The 16,117-nt window shown below is 33.0% G+C and overlaps 2 protein-coding genes across 2 annotated transcripts; both read left to right on the top strand.

Moving 5' to 3' along the window:
- The first annotated feature begins 2,779 nt into the window (after positions 1-2,779).
- Positions 2,780-6,638, top strand: LOC107426867 (disease resistance protein RPP8). The gene is made up of 2 exons (XM_048466331.2): positions 2,780-5,828; positions 6,610-6,638. The coding sequence occupies exons 1-2, from the start codon at positions 2,780-2,782 to the stop codon at positions 6,636-6,638; spliced, it is 3,078 nt and encodes a 1,025-aa protein (XP_048322288.2).
- A 3,390-nt stretch (positions 6,639-10,028) lies between these two features.
- On the top strand, positions 10,029-15,423 carry LOC107426868 (disease resistance protein RPP13). Its single transcript, XM_016037160.3, has 3 exons — positions 10,029-12,790; positions 14,686-14,872; positions 15,319-15,423. The coding sequence occupies exons 1-3, from the start codon at positions 10,029-10,031 to the stop codon at positions 15,421-15,423; spliced, it is 3,054 nt and encodes a 1,017-aa protein (XP_015892646.3).
- The last annotated feature ends 694 nt before the right edge of the window (positions 15,424-16,117 follow it).

Below are 16,117 nucleotides of genomic sequence, written 5' to 3'. Positions count from 1 at the left end.
ATTTTTAACAGGTGGGACTTGGGAGTAGTAGGTGAAAAGCCCATCGATTTCAACAATTCTTTTTTTTTTTTTTTAATGAAAATATCATTTGAATCCTTTAACTTTTGTCCTAATTACAGTTAGATATTATGTTGTTGAAAAATCATTATTCAGATCCTCTATCAGTTTAGAAATAATGATTGTATTTTTGCAGTATTATTTTAGCCATAAAATACTAATTTTTAATTTTTCTTCAGCCTCTTAACTGTAAAAAACTGATAAATAGTTTTTATTTGATATATATTAAAACTGAAGGGAGGTTATAACGATTTTTCAAAAATATGGGATTTAAATATATTTATGATAAAATTTGAAATGCTTCTCTTTTAGTTGGATATCTCTTTAGCTTTTGATTTTTTATTTTGTTTATGGGCTTTCCTTATCTTATTTGGTCACTATGGACTTTTCTTCTATTATTAAATTGTTGCCTATGTAAGATGCCGATCAAGTTTTCATATGGTCGATGGGTATGAATGAAACTGTTAAAGGATTCTAATAATTGATTTACAACTTTATTGCCGTGGGACAATTTACAACTTGTGATCCTATTATTAAGGAAAATGTTAATTTTTGGGCTTGACGGAATTTTTAAAGCAGGCACATCGGTGCACAAATTTTTAAAACGATCCACAAAAAAATGGCGAAGCACATGCCTCACAGTTAAATAAGTCCAAAATTTTCAAATGTTTTTTAATAAAAAAGGAATATTACATTTAAAACCTTTAAAATTTTATGTTTGCAACTTGATCTTATGTTTAAAGGAGGCACATCGGGACACAAATTTTTAAGTGATCCGCAAAAAAAAGAGCGAGGAGATGCCTCACAATTAAATGAGTCTAAAATTTTCATAAGTTTTTTAATAAAAAAAGGAATATTTCATCTAAAACCCTTAAGATTTTATTTAATTTTAACCTATTAGGTTTCAAAAATTACATTTAACATTTACATGACACAGTTTAATAATAAAAATACCCTTAAGCAGTTTTTAAATAAAAATTTCAATAACACCCTTTAAAAATCAATTTTAATTACAACTCTTTAAATTTTAAAAATTATAATATCAAAATTAAAAGAATATATTTAATGAAAAAAGTATTTGTTTTACATTTATAAACAATAATTATTTGAAACTACTTTTAATAACAACGACAACAACAATAATAATAATAATAGAGGGATTTTTGCGAGTAGCTAAAAGTGCATGGAGTTTTGTATATTTCTCTTTATATAATTTTTTTTATTTATAAGAATTTTTTTTCTTAATGCGTAATTTTTTTGACTTATAAGTTTTGAATGGTTTGTGGAGTTTGTTTGTAATATTAAAGGGTTATTTATAAGGATTAAATATTTCATGCAATTATATGTAATGTACCATTTTCTTTTATTCAGTGAGTAAAGAAAATATGTTAATACAAAATTATTATTTTTATATATAGGTAGGAGCGGTAGTTGAAAAGCCCATCTCTTTCATTAAATTATTTTTTCTTTGGATATGTCTTTCTCTTTTGATTTATTTTTTTATTTTCTTAATTTTGGTGGACTTTTATGAATAATAATACCCACAAACACTAGATCACATGGCAAAGCATCATCCACATTTATCAAATATTGACTAGTTGCCGGCGGAACCCATCGAACACCACCATGCATGGACTGCATATTCATGTTCTTGATATTTGCTTCATGAGACTCAAGATGGGATTTGGGATTTTCAAAACTATTTCCTAAATTTTATTGTGTATAACATAATAATAAGATATAACATAAAAATAAACTATTTCCTAAATTTTATTGTATTTTCAGCTTTTAAATTTAACAGTTTGGAATTTATGCCATCAGATTTCAATTTACGGCATTTTGGTCCAATTGGATTTTTGATAAACAACCATTAATTGCAACGAATTAAAACATGTTAAAACTAAAGGACTTAATTAAATTGCTTCCTATTGTATTTTAATACTGGTTACCTATTAACACACAGTTACTCACCATTCCAATTAGACCAAAATATAACAAACTGAAACTTGAAGGCTAAAAATGCAAACAATATACTAAATTGGTTTCAAAGTTGCAAGTCTTATGTATTAAAAAAAAGTTATTAGTTCATTTATCAGTTAAAAACCATAATTGTATCTTCATAATATTATTAAATTATAAAATATTGATTTCTAACATCATTTTCATCGTCAACTACTAAAATTAACATATAATAGGCAATAATTAACAGATGTATATGTTTAATAGATATAGAAAACTAAATGAATGTTAATTATGAGTTTCAAAAATATGGGATTAAAGTGTAATTATGACAAAACTATTAGGGATCTAAAATGAAATTTTTCCTAATTAAAATGAAACCTTTGTTGTAATTTTCAATATTGGGGGCATTATTGTAATCTTATATTATATATTTAATTTATACTATTAATGTTTTTACGTTATTCTTATTTTCAAGAAAGTTTTGAATAAATACAATTTTTCCTTCGCTAGGATTGAATTAATAAATAAATAGCTAATAAGTCTTTCTTTTCTTCTCTAATAATATGCTTCCTTCTCCGATCTTGCATCTCTGTTGATAATTAATGGCCCTTTTCCTTCTTTTTGCTTCCGCCTTCCCTATCCTCTCTCTTTCCACATGATTTTTTCAATTTCAACGCTAAATTTGTTATCTTCATTTGCTCCTGTTAAATAAGTCAGTATCAATATCAATATCTACTAGTACATAAGAAGCTAACGGAAAATGGCTGACATCGTTGGTGGTGCTTTGATGGAGAACATAACAAGGCTTCTCCAACAAGATGAAGAATACTTGCTTCACAGTGTGGAACTTGAAGTGAAAGCGCTTCAACAAGAGCTCGTTGCTATAAATTCATTCCTTAAGAAATCCGAATCCAAACGAATTGAGAATGACGAAGTTCAAGAGGTAGCGGACCGAATCAGAGACGTCGCTGGAGAAGCCGAGGATGTGGTAGACACATACATGGCTGAAATCATAGAGCTAAGGGGAAGGCGTCTACTACTCAGAAAGTTATACCACTCCTTATTCAGCCGTGGAAAAAAGCTTAGAGCTGCTGCAAAGAAGATCAAAAGCGTCAGAAACACAATCCATCTGATTTATAGCAAGAAAGATAGATATGGTATCCTCCAAGATGGCGATATTGAATCCAGTTCCACTGCTGTTAGGGCTCCAACCGTGAAAGAGGCAGCTAAGGAAAAGAAAAAGCAGAAAAAGCCAGAGCATGCTGGCAGTGCTCCAACCATGAAAGAGGCAGCTAAGGAAAAGAAAAAGCAGAAAAAGCCAGAGCATGATGGCAGTGCTCCAACCATGAAAGAGGCAGCTAAGGAAGAGTATACGGGGGAAATTGTTGAAATAGATATTGCCAAGAGCTCCGACCATGGCAAAGCGTCATCGTCAGAGCATAAGGGAAGTTCTTCGCAACAAGAAGATAGCCACAGCCATAGCCAAAGATGGCCTAGATCTGAGTTCGACTATGTAGTGGGATTCGAAATTGAGACCACGACATTGATAAGCCATCTTGTTAAAGGAGATCCTACACTTGATGTCATTTCCATCACCGGCATGGGTGGCTTAGGAAAGACTACTCTTGCCTCCAAGATCTACGAAGACAGGCGTGTTAGGGATCACTTTGATTGCCAAGCTTGGGTTTTTGTATCTCAAGAATACAAAACCAAAGACTACCTGTTTGTTATATTGAGGTGTTTGATATCATCATCAATACCGGAGGAAATGTTCACAGTTTCCGAGAAAGAGTTGAAATTGACACTGCGTGCATTCCTACGAGAAAAGAGGTATCTCATTGTCTTTGATGACTTACGGACAACTCGTGTTTGGGACGAGATAAGAGATGCTTTTCCCAATTCTTTCAATGGAAGTAGATTACTCATCACCAGTGACAAACAAGTTGCTTTATTGGCAAGACAAACTTCTCCTTATTCCTTAAAATCTCTTGATGATGAAACAAGCTGGCAACTTTTTTGTAAGAAAGTGTCTCCAATAATTAAGTCTAATCCAGATTTAGAACCTCCTGGAAAACAACTTGTGCAGAGTTGCATGGGAGCTCCACTTGCTATTCTTGTATTGGGAGGTCTTCTAGTACATAAAGAGGTAAAATACGAAACATGGTCCAAATTGATTGACCATGTCAGTTTCAATTATTCTCAAAATACTCGATCCTTGGACATCTTGAGACTAAGCTACACCCACCTGCCGAGGAATTTGAAACCGTGCTTTTTATATCTTGGTGTGTTCCCAATGGATTCTGAGATTTCTGTAAGATATTTAATCAAACTGTGGTTAGCCGAGGGAGCCATTCAACAAACTGAGACTAAAACTGTGGAGGATGTTGCAGATGACTACTTGGAGGAACTTCGTACTCGAAGTTTGATCCAAGTCACGAAAAGGAGAACCGATGGAGGTGCCAAGGCATGCCGCATCCATCATCTCTTAAGAGAGATCTCCATATCTGAAGGTTTGAAGGAGAAGTTTTTTGAAGTCCATTCAGGATATAATCCTGCATCAATAAGAAAAGCCAGAAGAGTTTCCCGAGTGACAAACAGGAGGACAGGTGGTGCTGTACAAGTGATGGCAAGTCGTATCGACGATCTCCTAATTAGAGAACTCTCCATAGTTGATACTGTAAAGGCGAGGTTTCTTGAGGCCCGTTCGGAAACTAATTATGCATCTACAAGCAAAACAAGAAGACTTTCCATCCAAGGTAATATTTCAGAATACATTTCCTCATATCCTGATGTTCCATCTCGTGCGCATTCTTTGTTTATATTTGGTGAAGGGGATGATTTTGACATAAAACACTGGAGATGGATATTCAAAAACTTCAAGTTCCTTCGGGTGCTGTGCCTTGAGAAATTGTTTCTCAACTCAATTCCCAAGCATATAGAGAAGTTGACTTTTCTGAGGTACTTGAGGATAAGGAGTGAAAAGTTGATAGAAATTGCTGCAATTCCAGCTTCCATATGCAATCTTCAGTACCTAGAAGAAATCAACGTAGACGGTCACGTAGAGGAATGCTTGCCAAAGGAGATATGGAAAATGATGCAGTTGAGAAATCTGAGATTTTCTGGTGGAATGAGTATCCTTGCCACTCCAACATCAATGGATAACATTTCAACTAAACTCCAAGTCCTTTCTTATGTACTTGTTGATGAGAACACAAAGTTTCTTATGTCTTATCTCAGATTTCCATATCTAAGGAAACTGCATTTGAAGTATGATCATGGGCTAACAAAGATGAACGAATTTGAGGTGGCAGATGTATTGGAAAGCCTTTTTCCAAAAGAAAACGAAGAGGAATTGGGAAGCCTCAAAAAACTAGAAAGCTTGAAAATTCTTGATTTCCCAACATCCGAGCCTCGTCCCAATTTGTTCCCTTCAACACTTGTCAAGATCAGCTTCATAAGGTCATACTTCAATTCGATCCACATCGGAATTCTAGCCAAACTTCCAAACCTTCAAATCCTAAAGTTGAAAGGTAGGTTTCCTTATTACGGTATACTTGGCCCTCTCAGGTGTGTTGCAGATGACTTTCCCCAACTCCGAATCTTACAAATGATCGATCTCGAAATTGAAATATGGATACTGGAGAGTGGTGCAATGAAAAAGCTTGAGCATTTGGTCATCTCTGAATGCTATCATGTGAGAAATGTGCCAGAAGAGCTTGCCAAGCTGTCTGCCTTGACACTTGTGGAAGTGTCCCAGATGTCACGAAGTTTTAAGAAGAAGCTCAAGAAGCTGGATTTCCTGGCTAAATGTTGTTGGAGACAGAGGACTAAAGGAGAAACCAAGAAAATTGATTTTTATTAATATAAAACAATTGGTACACTCTCACGTATAAAGAGAGCAACACACTCACTCACACAAATGAGCAACACACACTAACACACTCACACTCACTTGATCTTTGACTTACACTAGGACACAAAACACCTTTTCACACTCTTCTCACTCAAAGGACATACACTCACACTCACACATAAGCACTCTCTCTTTTTTCTATTGCTTTTGGACATGACACCTAACTCATACATCATCACCTATTTATAGAAGAGAAAGTAGGTTGTAGATACTTCTAGAAATATTTAATTATAGATATTTTTCTCACCACTTCCAAGGCACTAGTTGTTCTCCATTTTTAAAGAAAAAACAAGATAACTCTAGATTCTTCTAGGGAGCTAAGTTGGAAGAGAAAACAAGATAACTCTAGATTCTTCTAGGGAGCTAAGTCGGCATTGATATTTATCAAATGTAAGGTCCTAATAGATTCTAAGCCACGTAAACATAAACCTGATATTGAGAATGTAGAGAGTCTGCAGCCCACCTTGCCAAGCCTCACACAAAACGAACCGCTATCCATGTCGGTTTGGGGAATCTGTCTTTCTCTGTTTTTCTTATTTTTTATTTTTTTGCGGTTTTCAAATGTATTTGGCTTGTTTTAAGTTGTGATTTGCATGAAAAACAATGTGTTTATATATATATATATATATATATATTTGTAATGCATTCTATTCTAATGTAAATTGTCTTTTTAAAAGGGATGGTTGTAGGGATCAGACATGAATAGGTTATGATTTCCCAACATTCAAATGTATGCTGCAATAAGGAAATTTATATATGTTTTGGCACTTTGTACTGAAAAAAATCTAAAAATCCGTGAATATTATGTTGGCCGGTCTTTATATATGGAATGATTGAATGCAAACATCCTCAGTTGTCTCTGTTAATCTTCAATGCAATATCTTCCGCTGCTTCTTGCCTCTTTCTTATAGACTTTGTCACTCATAGACATAAAGTTTGCAACTCTGAAGTTAATAAGTTTGTTCTTGTTGCTGTACATTAAATTTCAAATCTCACAAAAACTTGGAGACAATCATCCAAGTTCTCAAAGATCTTTACACTCAGAAAAATTTTCAAAACAAATTAATGGTTATTTTATAGGGTTCTTTTATCTGATTATCTTATTCATTAGTTTAAAGCTGGCGACGAATCACACATTTGATAAGGTGGATCAAGTTTCTATCACTGCTGGATAGGAATTAGCAACAGAGTCTTTGTGAGAGACTGTTCGGCTTTGGGGAAATATTATTTCGTAGCTGAGTTACTGTATCTCTAACAAGTCTCAAATACAAACAAGATGTCTATGTACATATATATATATATGTGTGTGTGTGTGTATATACATATATATGCATATATATATCATAATTTTTCGTTGAAGTTTTGATAAATTGGACCTAATGTGTAATGAATAATTCCTATTAATTAATGGAACTACCTTTCATCATGGTAAAACTGCCAGATGGAGTCAAAAGGCGGAATTGAAAATTTGAAATACTGCTAAGCTATTTGACTGAAGTATTATTTTGATTTTAGGTAATTAGCATTTTGTATTTTAGGTGCTAATTTCACATATCTATATATTAAAAAAAACATTAAATAAATGAGTTTTTTTTTAACGTTGTCATGACTATTTATCTTTTTCCTCCTGAAAATAGAACAAAGGTTAAGTATTGGCTAGAATATTCTAGTAAGACATGCAAAGTGTAGGCAATAACCACATCAAAATTTTTGATGCACATGAACATAAAGGTTGCAAATAAACAAAACTCTGGACCTGAACAAACCCTGGCTTCGTGGATTACATTTTATATGAATGAAAATTAAGTTTACCCATTTGTTGGACGGGACTAAATTGGATTGGATTTGAATATTTTATAAATAGTTTAATTTAATTGGATCAGAATTAAAAGGGTCGTTCTTTTTACACGAACAAGACCACAATACCTATTCATATTGCAATAACTTATGGTACTATAATTAGTTTAACATTTGTGTAAAATAGTCCAAAAAGAGTTTTTTTTTTTTTTTTTTAAAGGTAGGATAAAAAAGTTATTATTATTATTTATATACTCAATTTGACTTTTTTTAAAAAAAAAAACTACCATTATATACTCAATTAAACTTAGTAAAAACTATATTGGCGAAAAAATAAAAAATAAAAACCCTCAGTAACACGCTTTAAGCATTAATTAACATTAAAACCATAATTTAGCAATGAATAACTTTTCTCTTTCTCCTATTTTCCTCCTATAAAAATTAAAGCAAAAAAGACATGCATATATTTGGATGTACTATCAATATATAGAAGTGGCCAAATTCTTATTTTATTGTATTGTATTTTTTCTGATTCCTTTATTATTAATACTTATTTTCCAATATAAGTTTTCTTTCTTGTAGCACTTTTGTCAAAAAAAAAAAAAATCTTAATAAAAGAAGTACACTAGAATGTTGGTTAAATACAACAAGAAAGAGCTTTCAAAATTACTTTTATGGGTGTTATTATTTTTATTTTTTGGCGATGAAGAGGGATCAACGACCGAAAACAGAAAAATAAACAAAAACAAAAACAAAAACAAAAAAAAAAAAATCCAACTAAGCTAAGATACAGCAAAGATTTAGCAAACCTAAAACAATCATCACCTAATATATGAAAAATGGTTTATTGCACTTTGATACCCTCAAGGTTTTGCAATTTAAGTTTTAATCTTTCAATTAAGCAAATTAGGCCCTTGATTTTTCAATTTGTTATAATTTAGACTTTATTTAATTTTTACCATAAAATTTAACAATCATCTAATGTGATTAATATCAAACTATATATATTTAAACTAAGAGGTACTAATTTATTTATTTTTTACAGAAATTTATTGCAGATCACCTAATCGGTATTAACCTATATCAAAATTCAAATTATAAGATATTAAAAATGCAGATTTTAAAAATTAATTTTAAGATTTTTACATTTTATTATCTTTTAGTTTAAAATTTAATACAGTTTAATATCGGTTATGTAATATAAATATTAAGCCTTGTTAGTCGAAAGTAAAAAAGACTTAATATAACAGCTCAGTCCATCCGCATGCGATATTGTCCTCTTTAAATCTGGGAAATCCTCATACAATCCAGCCCTTAAGTTTTTGTCAAAACGCATCGCAAGGGAAAAAATATACACACGCTTATAAGCCATGCTTCGTTCTCCTTTCCAACCGATGTGGAACTTCACACTTAAATTGCAATAAATTGAAAAATCAAGAAATTGAAAAATCAAGGACTAAACTGCGAAGTCAAAAAATTAAGGATCTAAAAAAAAACTTGAAAGTCAAAAATATTAAAATAATGAGAAAGTCTTCTATTACGCATCAACCTAAAGTCAGTTCCCCGGATTAAAAAAATAATAATAAACAAATAAAAATAAACTATAATAAGTACTTTAATTGGTTGGCTGAACATTGAACATGAGACTCTACCTAAACCCTTAAACAAATTTTATATTTTAATGAAAATTAAGGCTTAATTAGTTGGAATACATCTGGATGCATGTGAAAATTTGAGAGCATACACATATGAGCTACACTACACTTGATAACATTTAAACATTAAGTCCTATAATTGGTTTTGTCACAAAGTCTTCGATTTTATTTCATATATTAATTCTTTGAAACAATTGGTTGCATTATTATTATTATTATTATTATTATTATTTATCTTTTACAAAGACTTGATCAAGTCTTTATTTATTGTATTAAAATAATATTTAATATTTGCACAAAGGAGATTGAATATTAAGCATTAGCTGGCCATATATATCGTTGACGCGCGTGAAGGTTTGCAAATCTTTTAAAATCGAAAAAAAAAAAAATTTTCAAACATTTTTACTAAATTTTAAAAACCCAATTGATCATCAATTTGACTGCTGAAGATATATATATATATATATATATATTGATATTGATGTCAGCTGAATAGTTCAAAGACAGAGTACTACTTTGATTATTATTCTATCGCCTGCAGTCTGATAATTTATCTCGCTGCCTTTTATCTCTACCTCTTCTTAAAGACAAAAACTCATCCATCCTCTAATTCCATAGACATATATAGAGATTAAAGGAAAAAAATGGCGGATAGCGTTGCGAGTTTTGTGTTAGAGAAGTTCGCAGAGGTACTGAAACAAGAAATAAGCTTGCTAAGTGGGGTAAAAGAGCAAGTCAAGTCACTGGAAAATGAATTGGTCATGATAAATGGCTTCCTCCGAAATTCCGAAGGAGATCAACAACAACAACAACAACAACAACATGATCATAACGACGCCGTGAAGGAGGCATTCATTGAACAAATCAGGGACGTGGCTCGTGATGCTGAAGATGTCATAGACAAATACATAGTTCATGTCATAAAGCAGAAGAGGCGAACAATTCCCGGAAAGTTACTCCATTCTCTCGATGTTCACGACGTTGCAAACACCATAACAGACATCAAGAACATTATCAGTAATTGTTTTGCCAACAGAGAGAAGTATGCCAATCAAGGATCCAGACAACCGTCTCGGATAGATGTTGATGCTGCTGCTGCTGTTGCTGCCGCTGATGGTGGTAGTCGGCCATCGTTTCGGAGATCGAGGACAGCGGTTGAAAGAGATCATGTTGTGGGATTAGAAGATCACATATACAAATTAGTAAACCAGCTTACCCAAGATCGGTGTTCCAGACGGGATGTGATTTCAATCACTGGAATGGGGGGCTCAGGAAAGACAAAACTGGCTAAAAAAATCTACCAACATAATGCTGTCATTGCTTACTTTCAAACCCGTGTTTGGGTAGATGGATCGAGGGAGTACAAAAGTAGAGACTGGTTGCTTGGCATATTGAGCTGTTTGACGATCGGCATCACCAATGAGATATTAGGAATGCCTGATGACAAACTGAAACAAACACTACGCAAGGGGTTACAAGGTAAAAGGTATCTTGTTGTAATGGATGGGATGTGGAATAATGGAGTATGGAACACCATTAATACAGCTTTTCCTGATGAGCCAAAGGGAGGCAGAATTCTCATAACATGTAGAGAAAAAGTAGTAACTTCGATCGATGATTGCACAACTCTTCCATATTCTCTGCCGCCTCTCAATGAAAAACAAAGTTTGGAACTCTTATGCAAGAATGTATTTCCTAATGGAGATTGTCCTCGCAATTTGAAAACTTATGTTAAGCAACACGCTGAAAGTTGTAAAGGATTGCCACTCTCTATTGTTGTGTTGGGAGATAATCTCAAGAGAAAAGACATATTCTCGTACAGAACTTGGTCCGACACCATTGACGCTGATTCCAACCATAGAAAACAATGCTTAGACATCCTCGGACAAAGCTACAAACACTTGCCTCGGCACTTGAAGTGTTGTTTTCTATATCTTGGTTTGTTCCCGAAACAGTTTGAGATTCCCGCGAGGCAGTTAATTGAATTGTGGTCAGCTGAGGGATTCATTAAAGCCAATGGTGGTAGGGACGTTGTTAAAGTTGCAGAGGACTGCTTAGAGGAGCTCATTGATCGAAGCTTGATCGAAGTTGTCAGCAAGAGAACCGATGGAGGTGTGAAGACATGTCGTATTCATTATCTCTTACAAGAGCTCTGCAAATCAGAGAGTGAGAGGGAGAAGTTTCTTGAAGTTCATCGTATTTCAGATTCTGAAGTACCACCTCCTTGGAGTAAAGCTCGACGACTTTCCATCCAAGGTAGCACATCTCATTACATTTCCTCATTCTCTTACAATGCTTCCTCTGCTCGTTCTTTGCTTCTCTTTAGCGAGAATAATTTGTTTGAGACAAACCACTGGCAAAAAATTTGCAAAAGCTTCATGTATGTCCGACTGCTGTATCTTTGGAAAGTGCAAATAGAATCAATTCCCAAAGACATTGAGAATTTGGTTTTACTGAGATACATTAGGATATGGAATGACCAAGTGTTAAAAATTCCAGCAATACCGGATTCCATATGTAGTCTCAGGTATCTAGAATCCATTGATATAAATGGTCAAGTTATTGAGTATTTGCCAAAGAAGATTTGGAGGATGAAACAATTAAGGCATTTGAAAGTGTCTAAATCGATGAGGCTTCGTGACCCTCCAAGAAGAAACAGTGGTACTAGTGTTGCTTTGGTTAACCTCCGAATCCTTTCCGGTCTAGCTGTTGATAAAAAGACTAAGCTTCTCATGGCTAAAGCTCGGAGCAAATTTCCAAATGTAGAGAAACTTCATTTGGTGTCTGATACTAAAAAGCCAATGGTGGAATCTGAGGTTGCAGACTTATTGGAAAGCCTCAAGAATTTACAACGCCTGAAGAGCTTGAAAGTTGTTAATTTCCCCAAATTTCAGCCTCGTATCAGTTTGTTACCATCAACTCTCAACAAGATAACCATCGTAAGTTCGTGTTTGGATTTGGAGCACTTCAAAATCCTAGGACAACTTTCCAACCTTCGGATACTAAAATTAAGAAAGACATATAGATCATCACCAAATATGCCTAGCAAACTCAGCTGCCTTAGAGGTGAGTTTTCTACACTGGAGGTCTTTCAAATGATGGGTCTGACTATCGAAACATGGGAAATGAAAAGGGGTGCAATGCCAAATCTTCAACGGTTAGTCATCAAGGATTGTTATGAACTTAGAAACCTGCCAAATGAACTTAGCAACTCGATCAAACTTCGACACGTCGAGGTATCAGAGATGTCAGAAAATTTTATGAAGTTACTTGTGGAATTCAAGGTTCCCAAGGAATGTGAGCTTCTAACAGATTCCAACGTCCAAGAGATGGATGATAATGAAAATGATTTTTACGATGCAAGCGGTGATGATTTGAATTACTATGATCCTTCACCAAGCAGGCAGTATCCAACTAGCGATCATCGCCGGTGGTTCACTTCTTCTTTCTTTGTTTCAATTATTTTCATCTTTCTTTCTGTTTTTTTTGGTATCTTGATATCAGAGTATAGGCTTCGGTTTCACAATTTATCTTAGTTAGGTTCTTTGTATACAAAAGATGCATAAATGTGTTTGGTGTTGTATATGAATATAGTTTCTTATTGAATTCTTTTAATTACATATTGTTTTAATGCGCATGTATTCTAGCTCATAAAGCGCATAACTAGACCAAGTGTTGCTACAAACATATATAACTAATAGTTTTCAAGAACAAATAACCGTTGTTATGGGATTAGTAAGTGGATGTCTGAAAGATCCATGAAGATGGTCAAGGAATTGAGAATTAAGGATGACACTAAACTCCTAATACGTAAAATCTCTGATTGACAGGAATCAAAATATACGGTTAGCACTCGTTGAATTTTTCTCTGTTTCTTTCTGCTTTTCTCTGTTTTCCCTTTTGTTTTTTGGACAAATTTCTCTGTTTTTCCTTGATTCCTCTGTTTTTCTCTGTTTTTACTTTGTTTCAAGTTGTAAAATAAATATGACTTGATGTGGCTTCCAGATCATATAATCTGCAGAATATGCTTGAGGAATTTAAAACCACCACTACATGCGAGATCATCTTTTAACATTGTAGCTGATTATGGAATTCAAATGTTTTCTTCAGATGTTTTTATTTATTATTTCTTTTTTGTTTCTCAATTTACTTCAAAGTGGACCTCAAATAATGTTTTCCTATATATCCCTTTTTTTTTCCTTTTGTTTTTTTGGGGGGTTCAGCTTCTAGTTTTCAGAATTTTTAGAGCTTCATTGTTTCTTAATTTTTTACTTCTTTTTAATTTATATATTTTTTTGGTAAATCACTTTACTATTGTATATACGTTTATGCTAATGCATTTTGTTATAATGTGAATATCATATGTTTTAAGTGATACTAGCTACTGTTATGATCACAATATATGCGTTTTTTTTTTTTTTTTTTTCCATATAATTTTGCTGCACACACCATCAAATTGTTTACCAAATACATTTACCAAATGAAGTGACAAAATAATGATATATCAAAATATTATTGGTTAATAAATTAATATAACTGATAGATAAATGAATCTCAAATACAAACCAATAAAATATTATTACATAATTTGCTAAATAAATTCAGAACAACTGATTTTGTGGCTCTTACCATTATAGTTTTTTTTTTTTTTTTTTTTAAATCAAAGAGAATGAATCATTATAGTTTTTTATAATTGCAATTGAACATTATTTTGATGCATGAGTTATGCTGTATTACTTCGTATAATTAATTATTGGTCAAGACTTTTATTATAATATTAAGTTTAACAATTTGTAATTAGTATGTGTTTTTGCTTATTAATCTGGTTACATATTATATGGTGTAAATGCATACGTCTTAGTCCATTTTATTAATCCGCCAAATTTTGTTTTTAGTATGCTCCTAAAACGTTTTTCGTTTGAGCCCCTATACAGAGACATTAAAACATACAAATTACAGATACTTAGTTTCATCAAATACCAAAGATTCAATCTTAAATTGCTTGAATCTTTTTTTACCGCCTATGTCAATAAATAAATAAATAAAATTTAAAAAAAAAACCTGTTTCATATTTGTAATAGTTATAAATCAATCCTATAAAGCTTGTCTCATTCTTCATTTCCAATGATACCAATTAAGCAAGCTACAACATTTTAATTAATAAACAATAAGCTAAGCTGCTTTGAAAGCCTCGTCCATTTTCTCATTGATAGACAAGTTCCAAAAGAACATGAATATGAATATATCATATGGTTTGGTGTAAATACATTGTTCAGAGTTGCAAAATTTGTGAGATCTCAGAGCCGGTGGAGAGAAAATGGCAGATATTATTGTTCCTGTTTTTATGGAGAATTTGACAAAGCCGGTTGGACATGAAGCAAATTTGCTTCTTGAAGTGAAGGATCACGTCTGTTTACTTGAAGATGATTTGGGAATCATCAATACCTTCCTTAAAGATTTCGATGGGAAACAGAATGAGCATAATGTGGTGAGGGAGACAAAAAACCAAATAAGGGATGTGGCGCTCGAGGCTGTGGATGTTATATATATATATATATATATATATATATATATGTAATATATGTAATATACCTCGTAGATCTTATATATATATGTATATTACACATATCCTTTTTTGATCTGGTTGATTTTCCATAAGTTTGACTGGAAGATGATTTGATAGTCTTAAGAGGAGAAATAAGGAATTCATCCATAACCATTTTATGGGTATGGGTTGAGTTCCATTTGTCCCACCATTTGATTGAGTGTACACGGTAAATAATATCTTGTTCTCTGTGGTATTGCCATTTGAAAATCCAAGAAACTTTGTATTTGGACATAAAAATAAGTTCTATAGCAAAGCCACTTTTCTTGATAGGTGATTTTATAATGTTTAGAAAAGTGGGTGATTAAATGTTGGATTTGTGGTGGAAGATGTTCTTTGGCTGGGCCATGATCACACCATCATTGAAAAAACCAACTGGGGACATTTCTGTGGAATTTGGAATCCCAGCTGATAAACCAAGAATGAGAAAATGATTCATTTTGATGCAAGAAGATGTAATCCTAAGCATCAATATAATCATAACAGTTGTATAAATAAGGGATCATATCAACATCACCCGAGTAAGTGATTTTTTTGGATTGATAAGAAGGGTGATTCCATTTTTCAAGAGTAAGGATTTTATGGATCGAAAATTTATGAGAAATAATTGTTTTGTTATCATTTTTATCTAAGAGAGGAGTAATAGTAACTGATTGGGTGTGCTGGAGAATGTCAGTATAATATTTGAGGTTTTTTGTGGATAATTTTGGGATAAAATGGAAATTAGGAGGAAGGAATTGATTAATATTGTGGGGAATAGTGGGAAGCTTCCGAAGGGAATGTTCAACATAAAATAAAAGATTGCGAGCAATATCAAAATAGGGAGATGATTTTGGTTGAGTTTGAGTAATTGGAGTGAATGGTTGGCTAGGAACCAAACTGTATGGATTATAAGACTTGACAAGGGCATTTTGGTAATTGATTTGGCTTATTGGAATGGGTTGAGATAAGTGGGTAGATTCAGTAGGAATTAAGGTCTGATCTTGAGTTGATTGGGTTTGATCTGTTTTGGGAGGATTTATATGTGGAAGAGGGGTCAATGATCCCTTTTTGCGAGGCATGATTAGTTCTCCGGTGAGAAACCTTGCCCTGCAGAAATTCACGGGTTAGAAAATCAGGGATGCAATT

The sequence above is a fragment of the Ziziphus jujuba genome, chromosome 11 (assembly GCF_031755915.1).
Source record: "Ziziphus jujuba cultivar Dongzao chromosome 11, ASM3175591v1".
NCBI classification, from domain to species: Eukaryota; Viridiplantae; Streptophyta; class Magnoliopsida; order Rosales; family Rhamnaceae; genus Ziziphus; species Ziziphus jujuba.
The sequence above is the reverse complement of the archived record's forward strand: the minus strand, read 5'-3'. Positions and strand labels throughout refer to the sequence as shown.